At 38.2% G+C, this 23,787-nt stretch overlaps 1 protein-coding gene across 1 annotated transcript in view; it reads right to left on the bottom strand.

The window, feature by feature from the left end:
* AGK (acylglycerol kinase) overlaps nucleotides 1–23,787 on the bottom strand; it is an 85,618-nt gene that overhangs the window by 18,188 nt on the left and 43,643 nt on the right. The window contains exons 6-10 of the mRNA XM_068549582.1: nucleotides 21,520–21,612; nucleotides 19,816–19,848; nucleotides 18,388–18,482; nucleotides 13,550–13,619; nucleotides 1,588–1,667 (exon numbers count right to left, since the gene is read on the bottom strand). Of these exons, the coding sequence (XP_068405683.1) occupies nucleotides 1,588–1,667; nucleotides 13,550–13,619; nucleotides 18,388–18,482; nucleotides 19,816–19,848; nucleotides 21,520–21,612 (371 nt within the window). The remainder of the gene's footprint in view (nucleotides 1–1,587; nucleotides 1,668–13,549; nucleotides 13,620–18,387; nucleotides 18,483–19,815; nucleotides 19,849–21,519; nucleotides 21,613–23,787) is intronic.

Genomic DNA, 23,787 nt, shown 5'->3' with positions numbered 1-23,787 from the left:
CATCCAAGGCAGTTTATTTCTAAACTGCCTACAGTTCCCTCCATCTGTATCAATAGCAAGTTCTGACACTGCACGTGCAATCTTCCTGAGGCCAGCTAGGAATTGGTTTCTCGCATCCCGATTATGTCTCTCATGACACACAGAGCGACTCAGTGCATGGTCCTAATCCAGGTGTAACCACCACCAGAATTTTAAAATTCACTGCTCGGAAATCAAACAGAATATGGGCCCACGTGTGATATTCCTAAAGGGCTGACCTATGCTTGTGCTCAGTACATTTAGAAAGCAATTTGCTCTCATCAGACCTTCTCAGGGGAAACTAAGCAATCCCTCTTGGTAAATTGCTGGCATTTGAGATTACAGATCAGACACAAAGATAACTTGTGGGATCAAGATAACCACGGCATACTTGCAAATAAAAGCTGTGAAATATTAAAGAACACAGTGTATGATATAACATAGTGATATCTCTCTTTGGACAGTCCACTGTCAGGAACTTCATTAGCAGGAATAACCAGTGGAACAAATGAGAGAAATTTCTGTAGGCACTTCCCTGGCAGTCCAGTGGTTAAAAGACTTCGCCTTCCAATGCAGGGGGTGCGGGTTCGATCCCTGGTAAGGGAGCTAAGATTCCACAGGCCACACGGCCAAAAAAACCAAAACATAAAACAGGAGCAATATTATAACAAAAATTCAATAAAGTTAAAAATGGTCACATCAAAAAAAAAAAACACAACAAAACAAAAAAAAATTTCTGTAAAGAAAATGAGCAGGAATGCCTACAATGTGAAAGCGGGGTTTCTTGATAAAAGCTGTGTGTGAGATCAATCATAATTCATTTAAACCATACTAAGATTGTAAGCCCGTTTTCAAGAAGAGGTAAAGAAAAACTAACACCCACCAGGCGAGGAGGGAACCTCACGCCGCGTCTGCTCAGCCCCACCTCAGGAAGCCCTGCCCAAGCGGCCTCTCCATGCAACAGAACAGGACACACCCTCTTTCCGAGCCAGGAGTCTATTCTACACGATGAATTCTCCAAAAATAAGCCTGTTCGCATGAAAAGCCAGCGGCGGCCCTCTAATCACCTCCTCCACAGGCCTGTTTCTTCCATCTCCCAACGCAGCCAGGCATCTGCCTTTCTTCCTCCTCTGAAAGAGGCGGCCTGGGGTCTGTGGATCTGCTAGGCTTTCAGAAAGAACACCTCTCGTGGGGGGTTGTGAAACCCGACGAGGGCTGTGAAAGCTCCACGAGGCTGTGGCCCCAGCAGTGCCTCTGACTTGGTACCCAGCTAATCAGGCCGCAGGAGGAGAGGCCAGCCAGTGCCCCTCCGGGCTAGCACGGCCTCACCCACGCTCACATACGACGTCTTGAAAGAGAGATGCCCGCTGCTCCTCTTGAGCTTCCGCCAGGCTAGCGTGGAGGAAACCGGAACTCTCCGCAGCCTCTCTGGCACGTAAGAACTTAAACCTCTACCTCTGTTATTCACACATAATTCAACCTAGATCACTACATATTGAAACCGCAAAGACAGGGACAGAATAAGAAGGTGTCTCAAAATCACCACACGTTAATACAGTGCCCCTTTACTTGCTAACTGAGACGCCAGCATCTCGGAAGGATCCCCATCGAAGGCCGGTCAGTGCAAACACTGGCTGTTCCTTTTCACCCTGGAAGTTAAACACATTTAATTTAAATTAATGACGACAATAACTTGGAACTCTCTACAGGTAAGTAACTGAGTGCTCAGTAAAAGTACTTAAATAAACTGTCCTGTAAAATGAAGCTAACTTTTTTGTATAGGCCTCATGAATCCGCTGGCAAGAAAATATAGTATCATACTTCAGACTGTAATCATTATGCTGATTCTTGGACCAATTAGTCGGGTCAGCCAGAATTTCTTCTCTCTCTTATACTTGTCCAAGGCAAAGATAATTTAAGCCTGCGTTCTCTTTGGAGGACCAAGAGCTATCAAGGAAGATCAGCAACCTGGTGTGTACTCCAGAATGTTTCACTTGGATATCTGAAAATACAGCCAGATATTTGTCATAACAAATCAGGATGAAAAGTGATTCAGATTCAGTCCAGTGCTTTATGTCCAAATACTGCATATAATAATCAGCAAGCTTCTAATAAATCAGTGAGTTGATTTAGCAATATATAGAAAACACACAATTGAGCCACTGCCTCCAAGTGTTTACACTTCATCATGGGCTTTCCTATATGAAAATATATACACCAGGATTCTGAAAGGGACTTTCCCGGTAGCTCAGAATTGCAGCTGAAGCCCAAGGGTACCCCACATTCTAAAGAGAGCTGCCAAATGCCAGACACAACTCCACAGAATTTGCTAAGCAGGCACAGAACCAGCTCGGTTTCCACCATACAATCATTAGAACCAGGGTAAGCAGAAGATTAGGAACTGGAGGAGAATCCTTGGCACTGTAAGTTGTTGGCCTAGAGAAAGCGTCTAAGTCTTCTTAGGAGAGGTAGTCCTTCCCCACTCAGTCCCACTTTCACTCCTGTTCCCGCTACACTGAAACAAGTGAGGGTTTTCTAGGCAGATCACACATGAATAGGGCCAGCCTACCAGTAAAAGACACTGGCCTCTCATTCCTTGGTTGTGTATCTGTTGAAGCAGATTTCCTTTTCTGCTCTCTGTACCTGCTTAAGCAAGAGAAGAAGGAGCTAGAGGGAAAGGAGCTACAGGGAAATGGCAGAGCAAAGAGGTGATGGTAAGGTAACCCACTACTGGCACAGCAAGGATGTATTAGTCTCCTGGGTGCCTAGTGCATACTGTGGAAGACAGCAGGGCTTGAGCCATCCTGACTATACTAAGCTAATCATTCATTCATTCTTTTTTCATGAATCAACATTAACGGATACATATTATATATTAGGAACTAGTGATAAAAAATGTCCTCAAAGAGCTCAAGGTATAACGGGGGGTAGAAAGACACAGACAATAACAACACAATGCAGTAGGTTCAAAGAACAGAGATGTGTATCAAGTATTATGAAAGTACAGAGCAGGTGCAACTGTATAGTGAGTGAGGGAGCCAAGGAGATGGATGGTCAGGGAAAACACAATATAAGTTTTAAGACAAACCATAAATTTTAAAGAATAAGGTAAAATCTGAACAGACTGATTACTAGTAAGGAGACTGAATCAATAGAAACCTCTCAACAAACAAAAGCCCAGGACCAGACAGTTTTACTGGTAAATTTTACCAAACATTCAAAGGAGAATTAATACCAATCCTTTTCATACTCTTCCAAAAAACAGAAGAGGAAGGAATTCTTCCAAACTGATTTTTTGAGGCCAGCATTACCCTGATACCAAAACCAGACAAGGACAATACAAGAAAACAAAATTAAAGGCCAATATTCCTGATGAACATAGATACAAAAACCCTCAACAAAATATTAGCAAACCAAACTCAAACATACATTAAAAGGATCACACACCATAAATCAAGATTTATTCCATGGATGCAAGGATGGTTCAACATCTTCAAATCAGTCAGTATGATATGCTACATCAACAAAATGAAGGATGAAAATCATATGATCATTTCACTAGATGCAGAAAAAGTATGTGATAAACTTCAACACTGATTTATGATAAAAACTCTCAACAAAGTGGGTATAGAGGGAACATACCTCAACATAATAAAAGGCCATATATGACAAGACCATAGCTAACATCCTACTCAACAGTAAAAAGTCTTTCCTCTAAGATTTTGAACAAGAAAGATGCCTACCCTTACCACTTTTATTCAACATAGTATTGGAAGTGTTAGAGCAATTAGGTAAGAAAAAGAAATAAAGCCATCCAAATTGGAAAGGAAGAAGTAAAACTATCATGATTTATGGATGACATGACAGAACTAATAAATTCAGTAAAGTTGCAGGATACAAAATCAATACACAAAAATCTGTGGCATTTCTATACACTAATAACAAACTATCAGAAAGAGAAATAAAGAAAAGAATCCCATTTACAACTGCATCAAAAGAATAAAATATCTAGGAGTAAATTTAAACAAGGAGGTGAAACTGAAAACTACAAGACATTAATGAAAGAAATTGAAAATGGGAAGATATTCTGTGCTCCTGGATTGGAAAAATTAATGATGTTCAAATGTCCATACTACCAAAAACAATCTGTAGATTCAATGCAATCCCTACCAAAATTCCAAAGACATTTTTCAAAGACATAGAACATATAATCCTAAAATTTGTATGGACCCACAAAGAAACCCCAAACAGGCAAAGCTATCCTGAGAAAGAAGAACAAAGCTGGAGGTATCACACTCCCTGATTTCAAACTATATTACAAAGCTATAGTGATTAAAACTGCATGGTATTGTCATATAAACAGACACATAAATCAACAAAGAGCCCAGAAATAAACCCACACATATATGGTAAATTAATTTATAACAAAGGAGCCAAGAATATACAATGGGGAAAGGACAGTCTCTTCAATAAATGATCCTAGGAAAACTGGACAGTCACATGCAAAAGAATGAAACTGGACCACTATCTTACACCACATAAAAAGATTAATTCAAAATGGATTAAAGACTTCAATATAAGACCTAAAACAATAAAGCTCCTAGAAGAAAACATAGGGGGTAAGCTTCCTGACATAAGTCTTGGCAATGATTTTTAAATTTGACACCAAAAGCAAAAGCAACTAAAGCAAAAACAAATAAGTGGGGCTACATCATACTAAAAACCTTCTGTTCAGCAAAGGAAACCATCAACAAAATAAAAAGGTAACCTACTGAATGGGAGAAAATGTTTGCAAATCGTATATCTGATAAGGGGTTAATATCCAAAAAATACAAAGAACTCATATAACTCAACAGAAAAAAAAAAAAAGCAAGCCACTTGAAAAATGGGCAAAGCATAGAAACAGACATACTGATGCCCAGCATCATTAATCATCAGAGAAAGGCAAATGAAAACCACAGTGAGATAACACCTCACACCTATTAGAATGGCTATCATCAAAAAGACAAGAAAAAACAAGTGTTGTTGAGAATGTGGAGAAAAGGGAAACTTTGTGCACGCTGGTGGGAATGTAAATTGGTGCAGCCACTATGGAAAACAGGATGGAAGTTCCTCAAAGAATTAAAAATAGACCTACCATGTGATCCAGCAATTCCACTTCTAGGTATTTATCCAATGAAAACACAAACGTTAACTCAAAAGATATATGCAACAGACACCGCAGAAATACAAAGCATCATAAGAGACTACTACAAGCAACTCTATGCCAATAAAATGGACAACCTGGAAGAAATGGACAAATTCTTAGAAAGGTAGAACCTTCCAAGACTGAACCAGGAAGAAACAGAAAATATGAACAGACCAATCACAAGTAATGAAATTGAAACGGTGATTAAAAATCTTCCAACAAACAAAAGTCCAGGACCAGATGGCTTCACAGGTGAATTCTATCAAACATTTAGAGAAGAGCTAACACCCATCCTTCTCAAACTCTTCCAAAAAAACTCCCAAACTCATGCTATGGGGCCACCATCACCCTGATACCAAAACCAGACAAAGATACTCCAAAAAAAGAAAATTACAGACCAATATCACTGATGAATATAGATACAAAAATCCTCAACAAAATACTAGCAAACAGAATCCAACAACACATTAAAAGGATCATACACCACGATCAAGTGGGATTTATCCCAGGGATGCAAGGATTCTTCAATATACCCAAATCAAGCAATGTGATACACCATATTAACAAATTGAAGAATAAAAACCATATGATCATCTCAATAAATGCAGAAAATGCTTTCGACAAAATTCAACACCCATTTATGATAAAAACTCTCCAGAAAGTGGGCATAGAGGGAACCTACCTCAACATAATAAAGGCCATATATGACAAACCCACAGCCAACATCATTCTCAATGGTGAAAAGCTGAAAGCATTTCCTCTAAGATCAGGAACAAGACAAGGATGCCCATTCTCGCCACTATTATTCATCATAGTTTTGGAAGTCCTAGCCACGGCAATCAGAGAAGTAAAAGAATAAAAGGAATACAAATTGGAAAAGAAGAAGTAAAACTGTCACTGTTTGCAGATGACATGATACTATACATCGAGAATCCTCAAGATGCCATCAGAAAACTACTAGAGCTAATCAATGAATTTGGTAAAGTTGCAGGATACAAAATTAATGCACAGAAATCTCTTGCATTCCTATACACTAACAACGACAGATCAGAAAGAGAAATTAAGGAAACAATCCCATTCACCATTGCAACAAAAAGAATAAAACACCTAGGAATAAACCTGCCTAAGGAGGTAAAAGACCTGTACTCAGAAAACTATAAGACACTGATGAAAGAAATCAAAGATGACACAAACGGAGAGATATACCATGTTCTTGGATTGGAAGAATCAATATTGTGAAAATGACTATACTACCCAAAGCAATCTACAGATTCAGTGCAATCCCTATCAAATTACCAGTGGCATTTTTTACAGAACTAGAACAAAAAATCTTAAAATTTGTATGGAGACACAAAAGCCCCCAAATAGCCAAAGCGGTCTTGAGGGAAAAAAACGGAACTGGAGGAATCAGACTCCCTAACTTCAGACTATACTACAAAGCTACAGTAATCAAGACAATATGGTACTCGCACAAAAACAGAAATATAGATCAATGGAACAGGATAGTAAGCCCAGAGATAAACCCACGCATCTACGTCAACTAATCTATGACAAAGGAGGCAAGGATATATAATGGAGAAAAGACAGTCTCTTCAATAAGTGGTGCTGGGAAAACTGGACAGCTACATGTAAAAGAATGAAATTAGAACACTCCCTAACACCATACACAAAAATAAACTCAAAATGGATTAGAGATCTAAATGTAAGACCGGACACTATAAAACTCTTAGAGGAAAACATAGGAAGAACACTCTTTGATATAAATCACAGCAAGATCTTTTTTGATACACCTCCTAGAGTAATGGAAATAAAAACAAAAATAAACAAATGGGACCTAATGAAACTTAAAAGCTTTTGCACAGCTGCACAGAACCTACAAACAAGACAAAAAGACAACCCTCAGAATGGGAGAAAATATTTGCGAACGAATCAACGGACAAAGGATTAATCTCCAAAATATATAAACAGCTCATGCAGCTCAATATTAAAAAAACAAACAACCCAATCCAAAGATGGGCAGAAGACCTAAATAGACATTTCTCCAAAGAAGACATACAGATGGCCAAGAAGCACATGAAAAGCTGCTCAACATCACTAATTATTAGAGAAATGCAAATCAAAACTACAATGAGGTATCACCTCACACCAGTTAGAATGGGCATCATCAGAAAATCTACAAACAACAAATGCTGGAGAGGGTGTGGAGAAGAGGGAATCCTCTTGCACTGTTGGTGGGAATGTAAATTGATACAGCCACTATGGAGAACAGTATGGAGGTTCCTTAAAAAACTAAAAATAGAATTACCATATGACCCAGCAATCCCACTACTGGGCATATACTCTGAGAAAACCATAATTCAAAAAGACACATGCACCCCAATGTTCACTGCAGCACTATTTACAATAGCCAGGTCATGGAAGCAACCTAAATGTCCATCGACAGACGAATGGATAAAGATGTGGTACATATATACAATGGAATATTATTCAGCCACAAAAAGGAATGAAATTGGGTCATTTGTAGAGACATGGATGGACCTAGAGATTGTCATACAGAGTGAAGTAAGTCAGAAAGAGAAAAACAAATATCGTATATTAACGCATATATGTGGAACCTAGAAAAATGGTACATGTGAACCGGTTTGCAGGGCAGAAATAGAGACCCAGATGTAGAGAACAACCTATGGACACCAAGGGGGGAAAGTGGTGGTGGTGGGGTGGCGGTGGGATGAATTGGGAGATTGGGATTGACATATATACACTCATATGTATAAAATGGATAACTAATAAGAACCTGCTGTATAAAAAATTTTAAAAATAAAAAAAGTTACATGCACCCCCATGTTCATTGCAGAATTAATTACAATAGCCAAGATATGGAAACAACTTAAGTGTCCATCGACAGATGAATGGATAAAGAAACTGTGGCATGCACACACACACGCGCGCACGCACACACACACAGATTCAGGAATATTATTTAGCCATAAAATAGAATGAAAACTTGCCATTTGGGACAACATGGGTGGACCTTGAGGGCACTGTGCTAAGTGAAGTAAGTCAGAGGAAGACAAATACTGTATGATCTCTCTTATATGTGAAATCTAAAAAAACAAAAAATAACAACAAAGAAAACAAGCTTATAGATGATACAGAAAACAGACTGGTGGTTGACAGAGGCAAGGAATGGGGGTGGGAGGAATTTTTTAATGCAATCTAACTATGTTTTTTGATCCAGCATTTATATGTATGTGTATCTGTATCTATATCTATATCTGTATAATTCCTGGATTCATTCTTTTATCTATTCATTATAATTTTTGCAGATCTACCTAGGAGGGTCCCAAGAGTGAGTTAAGCACTATATAGTATTGAAAGAGAAGGAACGAGGCTGAATCATACAGTACTGGACTAGGGAAGATGCATGCTAATTAAAAAAAAGAGAGCGAAATCAGGTCCCTTGAGGAAGGACACTATATTACAGTAATAAGTGCATACTATAGTGATTTCCGCAGTCCTTCCCCAAAAAGGAAAAATAAATAAAGCACCTGGATTGGGGAGGGTGGGAAGAAAGTAGAGAGAAAGAAAAGAAACGAGGAGAAAGGGCGCTCTAGCCTAAGGGAGAGAATTAACACTATGTGAATAGTTTGCTGTGTCAATGGGAACATTTCCCAAATGTTTCTTAAGATGTTAAGTGTTACAGCTGATGATGATGATGATAGAAGATTCCATGTTGAAATAAGTTGGGAAATATCAAACTTATTTGGTTTGAAAGAAGTTATGTTTACTGCAATTCTTCTTAGAGTCTTTAATATGTTAATGTACATTATAAATTTCCAAAAGAAGAAATACAATATACAGCTTTCCTGGTTGTTAACTGTTCAGCCCTTCTCTGGGAAGACATCTTGCATAAGTAATATTCCTTAGGGAAATGCTGTTCTAAAGCATGCAGTGGAAGCAAGAAGTGCTGAGCTAAGTACTCAAGATTTCCTGACTGGTGCTCTAAAACCATTTTCCCTTCCTTCATGTAGGGGGAAGAATTTTGGGACTCTTCTGTTAAGATTAACCGAAAAGCCTTGCAGCCTTAAGGTTCCACGGAATTGAGTTGCTATGTTCCAGCAAGGGGGTAGGAAAGGAGTGTGAAGAATGTGAAGAGTCTAGAAAAGCAGACGGGCACGGAGCCCTCAGGATTCAGCAGAGGCCTGAGGGTCAGTAGTGGAGACCCTGGTCCCAGTTGGAGGACACACGAGCACAGGAAAAATAAGCAAGGTCAGCTGGACAGAGTGGAAGCCAACAGACAAAGCACCACTGTATCTTAGGCCAGTGAAGTTCTGGGCGATAGTCAGATTATGAGATGGAGAGATCAGAAAACAAGAACAGATACTGTACAGAAAGACAGGCACACAGCCAGATCTTAGCAGCAAAGGAGATAAGCTGCTCCAAGTCAGAGGCTCCCCTGGACAGAGTAAATCGCTGCAGGGAAATGGCCTCATGCTCTGCAGAGGAAAACAACTGGGAGAGCTGGTTGGAACAGAATTTAAGGAACAGTGACAGGAAAACGATCCTGGTCAACTAGACAACTGCCCGACCTATGGATTTTAGGGATTCTAGATGAAGAAAAAGAATCAAGGCAGAAGGAGCTCAGCAGCAGCTCTAAGCATCGTCGTATGAGAATGATCAGAGCTGGGGCTTTAACAGAAGGAAGCCAGGAATGAAAGACAGGGGAAAGGGGAAGAGTCTCACTCTCACCACCTCCCGTACCTTCCTCATTTGGTTCTGGGTTGGCAGGGTCTGAGTCCAACTGAGAGACCAAAAAGAAAGAACTAGGAAGAATTCCATAAATCTTTACAGTAGTTACTTTAAAGTCAAGTTCCAGGCATTGTAGATGTCCACATGGGAAAACTGCCCTTTAAAAATCATGTGACAGGCCAAGAGTGATCCCACCTAGACAAAGCAGTGAAGGAAAAAGCAATGGGCTGTAAGACAGAAAATCCTTATTCTACTTCTGTCTACAGCACAACTAGTCATACGATCAGATAACCCTTTTTTAAAAATCTGTCCAGTGAAGATACTAATACACATCTTGCCTCCCTCACTGAGTTAGAAGTCCTAAGGAGATGCGAACTCACACTATACAATGAAAACATAAAGCACTATTATAGCTTCCAAGGACTATTTCTTTTATTTTTGGAGAATCTTCCATTATATGTTTAATTGTGTTTCAGTTTGTTTTTTAAAAGAAGAGGAATCTGGTATCAGGCTTCATCTGCAATGCTTTTCACCACATTCTGAAAGCAATTTCCAGAAATAAAGAAAAAAGAGAAGACAAATTCAGCCTAGCTGGGTGCCTCAGAAACAACAGTAGAGGCTACTATACTATGTTTTCTAGGAATTGATTTTAAAAGTTTTCTGCTTCCTGGGGTGTGTTACCAATATACAGAGCCTGTGGTAAATTTGATACTGGTTTCATCAATTCACAGAATCAGTATGTTTGAAAGAAAAAGAAAAAAGAAGACAAGAGACATTTAAATGCAAGCACAGTCAAGAATGTTCAGTTAAATCCTAATTACTCTGGAATGTATTACTTCTCACACATAAATAAGAAGCAGTAAATCACTCAGTTACTAAGAGATCTACCCTGATTCACTCCTTTGACAGCAACAATACTTTAAAATAATGGATGCTGATCTGTAGTCTCTTTTCCAGGCTAACATTCCTTTCAGCACATTTTGTGAAAACGATTAAGCTTTATTAGATGCTAAAGAATCAATTGCAACTTAAATCACTTTTATCCTGACCAACAAGGTCATGGTGGAGAGTCCAGATATCACTGCATAAAGCACAAAGGAAAATAAAAGGGAAATGGGTTGCAAGCTCACGGGTTCATCAACTGTAAACGTGCATATAGCAAATGCCATATAACTAGGAACGACATTTTAGGATTGAAGTTTGGAATCATGACACAGTACAGAGCCTTCTTCCACAGATACTAGGACACTTGCATGAATATAAAATGTGCATAGCCTTTGAAGGAAAACCTGAATGTAGCTGGTACATTCTAAGGCTAAACCTGAGTAAAGTATGCAGGATTCACTGTTTATAGGATTATTTGGCTTTATGGCTCAGCCTTCTTAGGAACCTGCCTTTTCCAGGGGGAAAAAGAAGAAATTTAGATGAAGAAGGAATAGATACTTAACTACCATCAAGCGAGAATATCTTTTCCCTAGGAATTAAACCCTTTTTAGAGAGAAGATTCTGATCAGGAATCAGGAATGGCTATTGGGTCTTCTTCCCTCCAAAATTTTAATTTTGGTAAGATGTCAAACCAAAAAACCTTTTATACGTGCAATGAACACCATATTTACCTCTCACCCAGCTTCACCAGGCCAACATTTCCCCACATTAGCTTTATCTCTGTGTGTATAGTTTGTAGTATTGTTAAATCATTTGCAAATAAATTGCAGGCTTCATGGCCTTTCACTCCTAAATATTTCAGCATGTATCTCCCAAGAACAAGGACATACACAGACATAACCATAACACCACTGTCACTCTCAAGAAATCTCACACTGGCATATAACATCTAATATATCATCCATATTAAAATATCTCTGATATCTTTTACGGCTGACACTGTTTTTCATTTTTCCAGTCCAGGATCTCATACTGGACTTCATTATGATATTTCTTTAGTTTCCCTTAATCTTGAACAGCCTATCTTCTTTTAGATTTCATGACATTGACATTTTTGAAGAAGCCAAATCAATGGTTGTTTTTAGGATGTCCTACAATTTGGATTTGATTGTTTTCTCACTATTAGATTCAGTTAGGTTAAGACTAATGTTTTGGGCAGAAAACTACATAGGTGATGTTGTATCCTTCTCGATATATCACATCAGGAGGCAGATAATGTCCATCTGTCCCATTACTGGTGATGCTGTTTGATCACTTGGCTAAGGCAGTGTGTGCTAGATCTCTCTACTATAAAGGTACTTTTTCCCTTTGTAATTATTAAGTAACTTGCGATAATTTGAGACTGTGTGGATATTTGTTTCTCAACGACCTTTTATCCAATGTGTGTAGCATCCATTGATGATCCCTGTTTGAATTAATGATTTCACTAGTGATTGCCAAATGGTAATTCTCTAACTCTGTCGTATCTTATACATTTACAATTTGGCAATTCTTCTGTAACATAACTATAGATTCACAGATTCATCATTTTTATTTAATGTATTATAATCCACTAGCATTATTCTTTTTGATGTTCAAACTATCCCAAAATTGGCCAATAGGGTACCATCAGGCTGGCTCCTATTTTGTGTTGTCTTCATTCGTTTTTGAGTAGTTCTTTGCCTTATTCTTGCCCTGCCTCTGAAAGACATCTTTTCACAGAATCCTCGTAAGTTTTATTAGGGAATGGTATTTAGAGACCAAAATCTGGATGCCAGATATGCTAACTGTTGTTGGGTGTCACTGCCTTTAGGCCCCTTCAGTGGGCAAAGCGAGCAAATATCTTTCTAGAATAATTCATGAGTTTATCTACAAATCGGTAAGAAAATGTTAGACAACCCAATAGAAAAATGGGAAGTTCTGTTCCTCTCTAGGATGTAGGAAGCAACAAAGAACATTGTTCCCACCCTACAAATGAGAAAAAGCCTGATAATCTACAGAATCATAATTATTCTTAAGCCCATCAGAGAGCTGACAATGCAAGACAACCAAGTAACCTGAATTCCAAAGAGAAGGCCCTCCAAAAGACAGATGGGTCACGAGAAAGGTTTCGCCTTTGGCAGAGCATGAGATAGAGAGGTGGCCACCATACAAACAGGTGAGACGAAATCGGGTGCTGTCCTAAGTGCGTTATATTTATTAGCTCTTTTAATACTCAAAACAACCATATAAAACAGAAAAATTACTTGTGGGCCAAAGGTAATCAACAGAGGAACTAAAAATCATGATACAACTATACTGAGAGGTGATACAGAGGACTTCTGATAAGAGGCCAAGAGATAAGGTCTAAAACTGATAAACCAAAAAGTAGTATTATATACTTAAACTGAATTATACACCTAAAAATCGTTCTGATGGTAAATTTCATGTTTTGTGGGGTTTTTTTTTTTTTTTAACCACAATTTTAAAAAGTAGCATCACGAGCATACTGATTAGTGATAACTAGAATAAACAGGTAAAATTATCTTCTCTGGGGGGTTATACTTCAGATAGGAAAGGGTAAGAAGAGGGACAGTTGTTTTCCTTATAATCTTACTTGAACTACTACATTTTTTTTTAAAGTATGTATTACTTTGTTAATTTTTTCAAACTCTGATGAAAAGATCTTACCTTGATCTGCAAGACATCAAGTGGAACTGTCTCTCCTTTCACAATGGCAAGTGTAGCATCTGTAATATGTCTAAAAGATAACAAGAAGGAAATGATCATGTTGTGAAAAATAAGCAACACCTCCCCCAACACACACACACACACACACAGAACCACACTCCTACCCAGAGTACTAATAGCTGGGTCAAGAAAAAGACAAATTCCTTCAAAATACTCCAAGAAATCAGAACAAAGGTGTATAAAAGAATTACTGATACAAATCTAGTGGAAGGCTCTGATACAGACTCAAAGAGAAGGCTTTGGCAAAGAGAAGTTTATACAAGGCACCAATCATTTATTTACTTCACATTTATTGAGTCTCTACATTGTGTCTGACTTTTATCACTGGAAAATATGATAAATAAATAATAATATAACATCTTTCATTCATTGTAAGAGAATGAAAGTCAAGCACTTCAAAAACCATATTCCTTTTTACTCTAATAATCTGAAGGATAGCTAAAGGACAGGATTTGCTGGAGTTATCTTAGCAAAATATAATAAATTCCCAAAATATACACATTAATTCCAATGCTTGGATTACATTCTGGGTTCCCTAGGAAGCAAACTGAAACTTAAGAAACAGCCTACTTTACTTTCTCATATTTCTCTATCAACATATCTTTATCCCATTTTCCCTCCAATACAGTTGCTATCTGGGAAGTAGGTAGCAGTTTAGAAAATGAGATTCAATTTAGGAGAAAGCAAGACACATGATCACCAGTTTAGATTAATTTGATATGAATACATTAATTTCAAAGGAAGTTATTAGAAAGACTCCTAAAGCTTTGTGCTTGCTCTGAGTAATACCTAGCGCATTAAGAGGTTTAAGAAGTGCTTTTGAGAGGCTGACCTTTAAAAAATGTTCCAACTGAAAAATGCCTTTTTCTATTAATTTTTTTTTTCAAACTTCCTTGGCAGAAGATGGTTAAAATGCAACCTTAAATTTATCATTCTCCAGCAATAATTGAAAGTTCTAAATAAAGCAGCACTGTAGCACGAAACAGCTATTTTTTAGGATTATTTATCTGCAACATTCCAAATTCAAAATTCCTTTTTCTTCTGTAGTAATTATGGTACAACAAATCTTGACAGCAATGCAAAAAGCAAAGCCTTGTTCTTTTAAGTAGCCTCAGGCATCTGCCATGTTAAGAGGTCTACAAAATTATGAACCCAGGGCAGACTGACTTAATTATTAAGAGCCCTGGGGCATGCTTATAAATTAAGTTTTATAAATCTTTAAATTATAAATAGAAGCAGCAACAACATTAGTTTAACTACAGGGAAAATCAGCTCCTAAAAAACTGAAGGCTATCTAAGACCCTGAGAGCAGCCACACCGCACAGACACTGACTTTTGGATAGGTGAGGCGTTCTCTAAGGGACATGTCCTACTTCGGCATCACTGGCATATCTGGTAATGCTGGCAAGCAGTTCTAATAGTCTATACTGACAGGCGGAAAGAGTAGCTAGCTAAAGTAACCAAGACCCAAACCAGATAGGATTTGTCTCAGATAAGAAAAAATGTTTAATTCATTGTTTGTCATATTTATAGCCCCTCAGAAATTCTAAACTGGGAAAAAAAATATGGCAAACTGAAATGCCACATTAGGCTGCAGGATGATTGGTAAAGAGCTGAACACTCCCCATCAGACTAAGGCTTGAAGCATGAGACACGTTTTAATAAAGGCCTGATATGTGTCAACCCTTATGCCTGGTGTTTGATATATGGCGCAAGGTTTTTATCTAAAAAAAAAAAAAAAAAAAAAGTTAAAAGATAAAAGATGACTCCTAAAACGACAACAGCAAAAATAAATCCACAAAACCTGCCTATTCAAAATCCCAAAGCAGAACTGGACAGCAACATGCAAAAGAATGAAACTAGACCACTAGCTTACACCATACACAAAGATTAGCTCAAAATGGATTAAAGAATTGAATGTAATAAGACCTGAAACCATAAAACTTCTAGAAGAAAACATAGAGGGTAAGCTTCTTGACATAAGACTTGGCAATGATTTTTGAATCTAACACCAAAAGCAAAAGCAATAAAAGTAAAAATAAGTAAGTGGGGCTACATGATACTAAAAACCTTCCGTGCAGCAAAGAAAACCATCAACAAAATGAAAAGGCAACCTACTGAATGGGAGAAAATATCTGCAAATCATATATCTGGTAAGTGGTTAATATACAAAATATATAAAGATCTCATACAACTCAACAGAAAAAAAAATCCACTTGAAAAATGGGTAGATAACTGGAATCGACATTTTTCCAGAGAAGACATACAGATGTCCAACAGGTACATGAAAAGATGCCCAGCATCATTAACCATCAGGGAAATGCAAATCAAAACACAATGAGACATCACCTCACACCTGTTAGAATGGCTATTACCAAAAAGATAAGAAGGGCTTCCCTGGTGGCGCAGTGGTTGAGAATCTGCCTGCCAATGCAGGGGACACGGGTTCATGCCCTGGTCTGGGAAGATCCCACGTGCCGCGGAGCAGCTGGGCCCGTGAGCCACAATTACTGAGTCTGTGCGTCTGGAGCCTGTGCTCTGCAACAAGAGAGGCCGCGATAGTGAGAGGCCCGTGCACCACGATGAAGAGTGTCCCCCGCTTGCCGCAACTGGAGAAAGCCCTCACACAGAAACGAAGACCCAACACAGCCATAAATAAATAAATAAATACTTAAAAAAAAAAAAGATAAGAAATAACAAGTATTGTAGAGGATGTGGAGAAAAGGGAACCCTCCTGCACTGTTGCTGGGAATGTAAATTGGTGCAGCCAGTATGGAAAACAGTATGGAGGTTCCTCAAAGAATTAAAAATGGAACTACCATATGATCCAGCAATTCCACTTCTGGGTATTTATCCGAAGAAAGCGAAAACACTAACTCAAAAGATATATTCACCCGTGTTTGCTGTTCAGCATTAGCTAAGATACAATACAATAGCTAAGATATGGAAACAAGCTAAGTGTCCGTTGACAGATGAATGAATAAAGAAGATGTGATATATATGTGAGATACATATATATAAACATTTGTGTGCACACACACACATACACTGGAATACTATTCAGCAACAAAAAAGAATGAAATTTTGCCATCTGCAACAACACTGATGGACTTGGAGGGTATTATACTAAGTGAAGTAAGTCAGACAGAGAAAGACAAATACTGTATGATATCTTATATGTGGGTGGCATCTTTAAAAAAAAAAAACAAGGGACTTCCCTTGTGGCGCAGTGGTTAAGAATCCACCTGCCAATGCAGGGGACACGGGTTCGAGCCCTGGTCCAAGAAGATCCCATATGCCACGGAGCGACTAAGCCCGTGCGCCACAACTACTAAGCCTGCGCTCTAGAGCCTGCAAGCCACAACTACTGAAGCCTGCGTGCTAGAGCCCGTGCTCCACAACAAAAAGAAGCCACTGTAACAAGAAGCCCATGCACCGCGAGGAAGAGTAGCTCCCGCTCGCAGCAACTAGAGAAAGCCTGCGTGCAGCAACGAAGACCCAATGCAGCCAAAAAATAAATAAAATTAAATTAAAATTAAAAAAACAAGTTCATAGATGATACAGAGAACAAATTGATGGTTGTCAGAGGTGGGGTGTGGGAGGTTGGTAAAAAGGGTGAAGGGAGTCAAGTTATAAAATAAGTCAGTCATGGGGATGGAACGTATAGCATGGCAACTAACAATAAGACTGTATTACATGTTTGAAAGTTTTTAAGAGAGTATATCTTAGAAGTTCTCATCACAAGGAAAAACAATTCTGTAACTATTGAATGGTGACAGATGTTAACTATAATTATTGTGGTGGCATACAAATATCAAATCATCGTGTTATACACCTGAAACTAATATAATGTTTTATGTCAACTATACCTCAATCTAAAATAAAAATCCTAAAGCAGAAAAAAAAATCCAAAACAGAAAATCACCTGAGTATTATTATTGTTATTGATTCTAGAAGGTTATAACAAGAAATGTCTTGAGAAGATTTCAATTCATTCATTCAACAAATATTTTTTATTGACCTCCCCCAATGTATCACAAAGCTTACGTTAAAGATCAGGCAACTGACAATGAGAACCTGCCTGAAAATGATTTGTCCAAGATTATATTTTTAATCACTGTCAAAGCCACGACTCAAATTCAAGATTCCCATCTTCTTGAAAGACTAAATCTTTGTTTACATAATGCTTTCGAAAAAAAACTTGCCTGACTCCTGAGGACACTGTTAGACTCACAACAATTTAATTTAATGTCAGGGCTGCACTACTTTCTCTGTCTACTTTATCCACACTGCCTTCTACTTTTGGCATTCCCTAAAGGATGTAACTATATTTGGTTGTTTTAGCTACTTATATTATCAAGGTAATGGAGCCAAGGCTGCTGCTGGCCCAGTCTCCACAGGGAACTTGCTATTTGTCATCATGCATACTTAAAGCAAACAAATGATCACTGCAAATATGTCTTCACCAGAGAATCTTACAACACAAAAGCACACAAACAGTATGCTTGGATCAGTGAAGCTATCTTCTTAAGTGGCAGAAGGACATCAGTATTCATCTCCATACCTGACCTGAGGACTTAACATTAGACCACCAGGGTCCCACAACCCAACAGAGAAACTTCCCAATCAACCCAACGCTTGAACTCTGATCTCTTCCTCTTAATGATCTGAAGTTTCAGGCTATCAAAACTCAAAAAGAAAATTATATCACACGTGTGAATTTTCCATTCCCAGGCTCGCTCACCCACAAATGCTACCATCCCACATTGACAACCTACTGGACTTTGTTTCCACTTTCGGCAAACAGTGTCTGACTCAAACTACTGGTCTGGCCCAGTGGGATAAATCCAATGGGAATCTTACTGAAGGTAGCCTGGCGGGGAAGAAAACAAGAGCAAAGTTTTATTGTCATGGTCAGAAAATGAGGTTGAATAGAGAGGCACAGGTGTGTCCACTATGACAAAGTAACTGACCCTGGGCCTGCCTCCCAGCCTTCCTTCCCACACCCCTAGACCAGCAACCAGGTAATACTGACGAAGCAGGTTCTAGAACAAGGCAGTTCATGAAAACAACATACCTTCAAATTTGGAAGGAATATTTGGGTGCTCACTAATGGCAACAGGTTGAAAGAAATTTGGTTAAGAAAATGAGGGTCTTAGATATTAGATAAGTGCATGATTGTGACAGACTGTATTATATTGCCACACTATTTGACAAAGTTGCAGATAGAATTCAACTAAAAATGTCTAACATTTGTACACTGACTGAGGACAGGTGAAAGTGCCTTATAAACTACCTCAAGTATAAACAAGGCTAAGAGAATAAGCAAGGTCAAGTAGCAGAAGAATGGCATAGTAGAGGACTTAATTAAAGGCCACAAATAGACAGATACCATAAGGTTCCTAAAGATTATTTTGAGCTCAGTCTACTATTACCAAAGGGACTGGGAAGGATCTTCTTTCTTGTTGTTACTTATAAAATATTTTATCACACTTTTCTACAATAATTTAAAGTAATCTTACAAATACCCATGTACCCAAGACCCAGATTTAACAAATATTACATTTTGCCATATTTGCTTCAGAGTTTTAAGAAATAAAGTGATGCAGATACAATTCAAGTCCCTTCTCCTCCTACTCCCCTTTCCCTTCCCAGAGGAAGCCTTTATCGTGAGGTTGGTGTGATTCCTTTCCATCCACATTGTTATCCTTTTACTACATAGTTTAGGCATCTATTAAGAGTATCTTTGTTTTCTGAATTTTAAAACTTTGTAGAAATGCATAACATACTTTGGCAACCTGCCTTTTTTTATTGAATATTTTTTAGATTTACCACGTAGATATTTATAAACCTAGTTCATTCATTTTAACTGTTGTATGCCTTCCAATATATGAATATACCACAATTTATTAATGAAGGAATCCTTTGAAGAAAAGATTCTATAGAGAAATTTTATATTTTAAACAACTCTTGGTAAAAGCCATTGGATACCCTGGATTCCCAAAGCAGAAAAGTCCACCATGAGTTAATAAAAGTGTTCTATGACATAGGCAGAAGTACTTTATTTTCTAAAATCCGAGGAAGCACAACTTGTGCCCATCTTAAAATATAAAAAGGGGAGAAAGGGTAAAAGAAAGAAATAAAGAGAGATAAAAAGAACAGGAAAGTAAAAGTCAAAATGCAATTATTCTTATTTTAAAGCTCACCTCATCTGCTCTTCGAAGAACTCCAGTTATAACCTACAAATGTTTTAAAAAAATTATTATGAACAACTTGTATTTCCTTTATCATAAAAGAATTGGATTCAATTTTCATGGACCACAAACTTGTTCCTGTTTTCTTCCTAGAAACTATGTCAAAAGATGTATTGGCTCTTAAAACACAAACTATTCTCCAATAAGATCAGAGCTAGATTAGACTTTATTCTCCACCTAGGATCAATAGTACTATAAAGGCTAAGATAAAATAATTATAAAACTTCTACATTATATTAGTAAAATTACGTTTTAAGTTCTATAAGATGGGTATAAATGTGATGTACACATCAATTATACTAAAGATCCTAGTTTCCTACTATGAAGTACACATATCGGAAAAAAAAAACAGCACTTTGCTACACTCAGAGAGAAGCCTGCTCTCAATAAATGTTTCTTACGGATGAATATGAAGACAAGGGAGATTTTATTCCCTCTATAAAAAGACATTTTTAATTTGAATTTTTACTTAATTTATTTTTTATTTTTAAACTATAATACCCATGTCTTGTAAAAACTGTGAAAAATACCTGAAGAAAAAATACTTTCTCATAAACCCACCAGGCATCATTAGTCAGTTGTTTATATTTTGCTATATTTCCCTCCAATTCTTTTATTTAACCAGGGCATATTTTGATGACTAGATTATACCAGATACACAATTTGGTTTCTTTCTTAAAAACATTTTGTAAAGTCAAGGCAAAGGCCAATCTTCTCCCGCATCTCCTGCCTCACTGAGTTTCGGGATTAAATGGGGCTGTCATGAGGTCCACTTCATTACTTTGTTGGCATGCTATCCGTATTCTTCACACTTCATTAAAAAGCCATAAACACAATTACAAGATCATTAGCACAGCCTTTTTAAAAGAAGCTTACTAAGGCTCACATGATTGCTAAGTCAAACACAGGACAGTGCCCTGTCTGCTGTTAGCTACTGGTCCCTGACCACCAATGAAACCACAAAAATAGAGGCAAAAGACAATGAGAACCGAGGTACGGATGTGACTTATGGTACACAGGATGGGGTGACTGAGTGGGAGGGGCACCTGCACCTCTTCTTCTGAAAAGAAGAGCATTTCCAGGGCAATATACTTACTGTCCTTATTGGACCAAAGCAGGCATTAAGGAAATGGAATTGTAGAACAAAAGCAACGCATACATCGGAACATGTAGACCTCTGCCTCTAAATGTACCATTAGGAGATAACATTACATGGGATGGAAATGATGTGAGAATGGACAGATGCATTTTTTTAAAAGGCAATTGTTATTTAAGTTTATTTTATAAGAAACCTTCCCATAATTGAAACAGTGATTCCCTAACAAACAGGGCTACTTCATAAGAGTCTTCAAAGTATAAAAAGCGTTTCACACCCAGCACCATTTTGTACCCTGTTTTATTCCATTTTATCCAACTTAAATTTGATAAAAGAAAAACCCTTCTATGTGCTGGGTATAGAATTTATATGAAGCAATGAAATAAAAGTGCATGAGAAAAATGTAATGCTATACTTGTTTCAGAGAGAAACAATCCTAAAAAGAATGGATTACAAAGAAATAATTTCCTTAAATTATAACCACTTTATGCCACTGCTCCAAGACCTAATTTCTATTTTCCTCCCTTTCAAAATGGTTTCAAACAGAAAAGCGGCCACACCTCCTGCAAAGTCCCATCTCCTCCAGCAACAACGATCACATCTGTGTTTTCCAGCAGTTCCAGGAGCTTCTTGGCTTGGCCCTCATAATCTGTCTGCAATACAAAGGAAGCCTTTGGTAAATTTATCATCCTAGAGCCACAAGCCCAAAGGTCTAAAAATATGGGATATTTTCTTTAAAGTTTTACACTGAATCTTAAATTCTACATAACTGATATACATGAAAAACTAAACAGCTATCAAAGCAACTATGTATGGTTTTTATAGTTTTATATTTTTAGAGCTGGAAGGGACCTCAGAAACCATCTAGCCGGCTCCTTACTTTAAAAATAAAACTCAAACCTAGTGATTTGTCTCGGTTATACAGTCAGCTAGTCAGAAGAATCATTTCTAGTCCAGTGCAGGTTCTATTACATCATTTACCCAGTGACTTTCATCTGCAAGCAGAAAGTCAAGTGTATATGCAAATAAGGAGAAACAGATGTAATGAAAAGAGCACAGATTTGAGAGCCCAGGAGACCCAGATTAAATCCCAACTCTGCTACTTTTTAGCTGAGTGGCCTTAAACTCTCAGGATCTTAATTTCCTTATCAATGAAATCATGTGTACTGGAGGAAGGGAAAAGTGCTTCCTCCTAATACTGTTGGAAAGCAGTATGAAAAGCGACTAGCAAGGTAATTGTTCTTAACTGGCACTGTACTACATAAACGGTTACTGTGGTTTTGCTATGATTGTACATAAAGAAATATAGGTAGGACTCAAAGCAGTCACAAAATGGTGACTAAATGGTATGTAAGCCTCACCATTTGTATTGAGAATACCTCATTTCAGATACATATGTAGACTTAAATGAATGATCTAAGCCACCACCTCTAAAACCAAACACTGAATTTTAACAAATGTAATGTAACTAATACTGAAATAAGGAAACACTCTCTCCTGTTGACACTTTACTGGACACACTAATAGGCAAAAATTAAAGATTTGGATGTCAGATGGGCTAAAGCACCTAGGCCACTAAGTCACAGTCAACACACGAAAAACGAAGTCCTTACACTAACACCATCTAATCTTATGATGAATGGTTCTACTTTTATCCTGAAAAATGAAATGACTGGCTTTGCAGTTATACATTTGTAAATATTTCTCTTTTTTTTTTCCCACAGTTATCAGTTTATTAGAAAGGATTCAGATGAACAGACAAATGAAGAGGTACATGGGGCAAGGTGTGTGGGGAGGGGTGTGGGGTCTCCAGGCCCTCTCTGGGTGCACCACCTCTCCCCAGATCTCCACAGGTTTACCAGCCCAGAAGCTCTCCAAACCCTGTCCTTTTGGGTTTTTGTGTCGGTTTCATTACATACCCATGGTTGATTAAATCATTGCCCTCTGGTGATTGAGCTCAATCAATCCAAATATTTCACTTTTAAAAAAAAGAATATAGGGACTTCCCTGGTGGCACAGTGGTTAGGAATCTGCCTGCCAATGCAGGGGACACGGGTTCGAGCCTCGGTCCAGGAAGATCCCACAGGCCGCGGAGCAACTAAGCCTGCACGCCTAGAGTCCGTGCTCCGCAGCAAAAGAAGCCCGCGCACCGCAACGAAGAGTAGCCCCCGCTCGCCTCAACTAGAGAAAGCCCGCGCACAGCAAAGAAGACCCAACGCAGCCAAAAATAAATATTAAAAAAAAAAGAGAGAGAATATATGTTGATCCTGATTAAAAGGATGCTTTGTGAACACCCCGAAATAGGTGATCACTGGGAATCTGCACGGGTTCGCCAAGAACGAGGCATTTCAGAGTATCCTCATCTTTGACAGATTACTAGATCAGAAGATCAGGAAATCCAGACAGACATTCTATTGGGTCTTCAGCAAGGCACCTGGCAAGTTATTTGATAATATCCTTGGGGACAAGGTGGAGATAGGTGGGAACAATATGCTAGAATACAATTGGGTGAATTGATTACCAATTGAATGTCTACGTTCAAAGTAAGATGCTCAGTGGAGGGACATCAAATTGTAGGTAGATTCCTGGTGACATTTATTTAGGGCTCTCCATTCAGCCTCTTCCTACACAACACTTTATCAACAACAGAGAGGAAAGGTAATTGACTGAATGCGTAAATGATACAAACCTGACAATCTTGCCCCTCCTGACTTCTTCAACCTCATCCTATCTCCTGTCTCCCCTTGCTCATTCTCCTCCAACTACATCTGCCTCCTCACTCTTCCTCAAGCCCCAAGTACACTCCTCCGTAGAGCCTCTGAATGTGC

This window comes from Eschrichtius robustus, chromosome 8 (assembly GCF_028021215.1).
Source record: "Eschrichtius robustus isolate mEscRob2 chromosome 8, mEscRob2.pri, whole genome shotgun sequence".
Classification (NCBI taxonomy): Eukaryota; Metazoa; Chordata; class Mammalia; order Artiodactyla; family Eschrichtiidae; genus Eschrichtius; species Eschrichtius robustus.
Note: the sequence above shows the minus strand (reverse complement) of the source record. Positions and strands in the feature narration are given on the sequence as shown.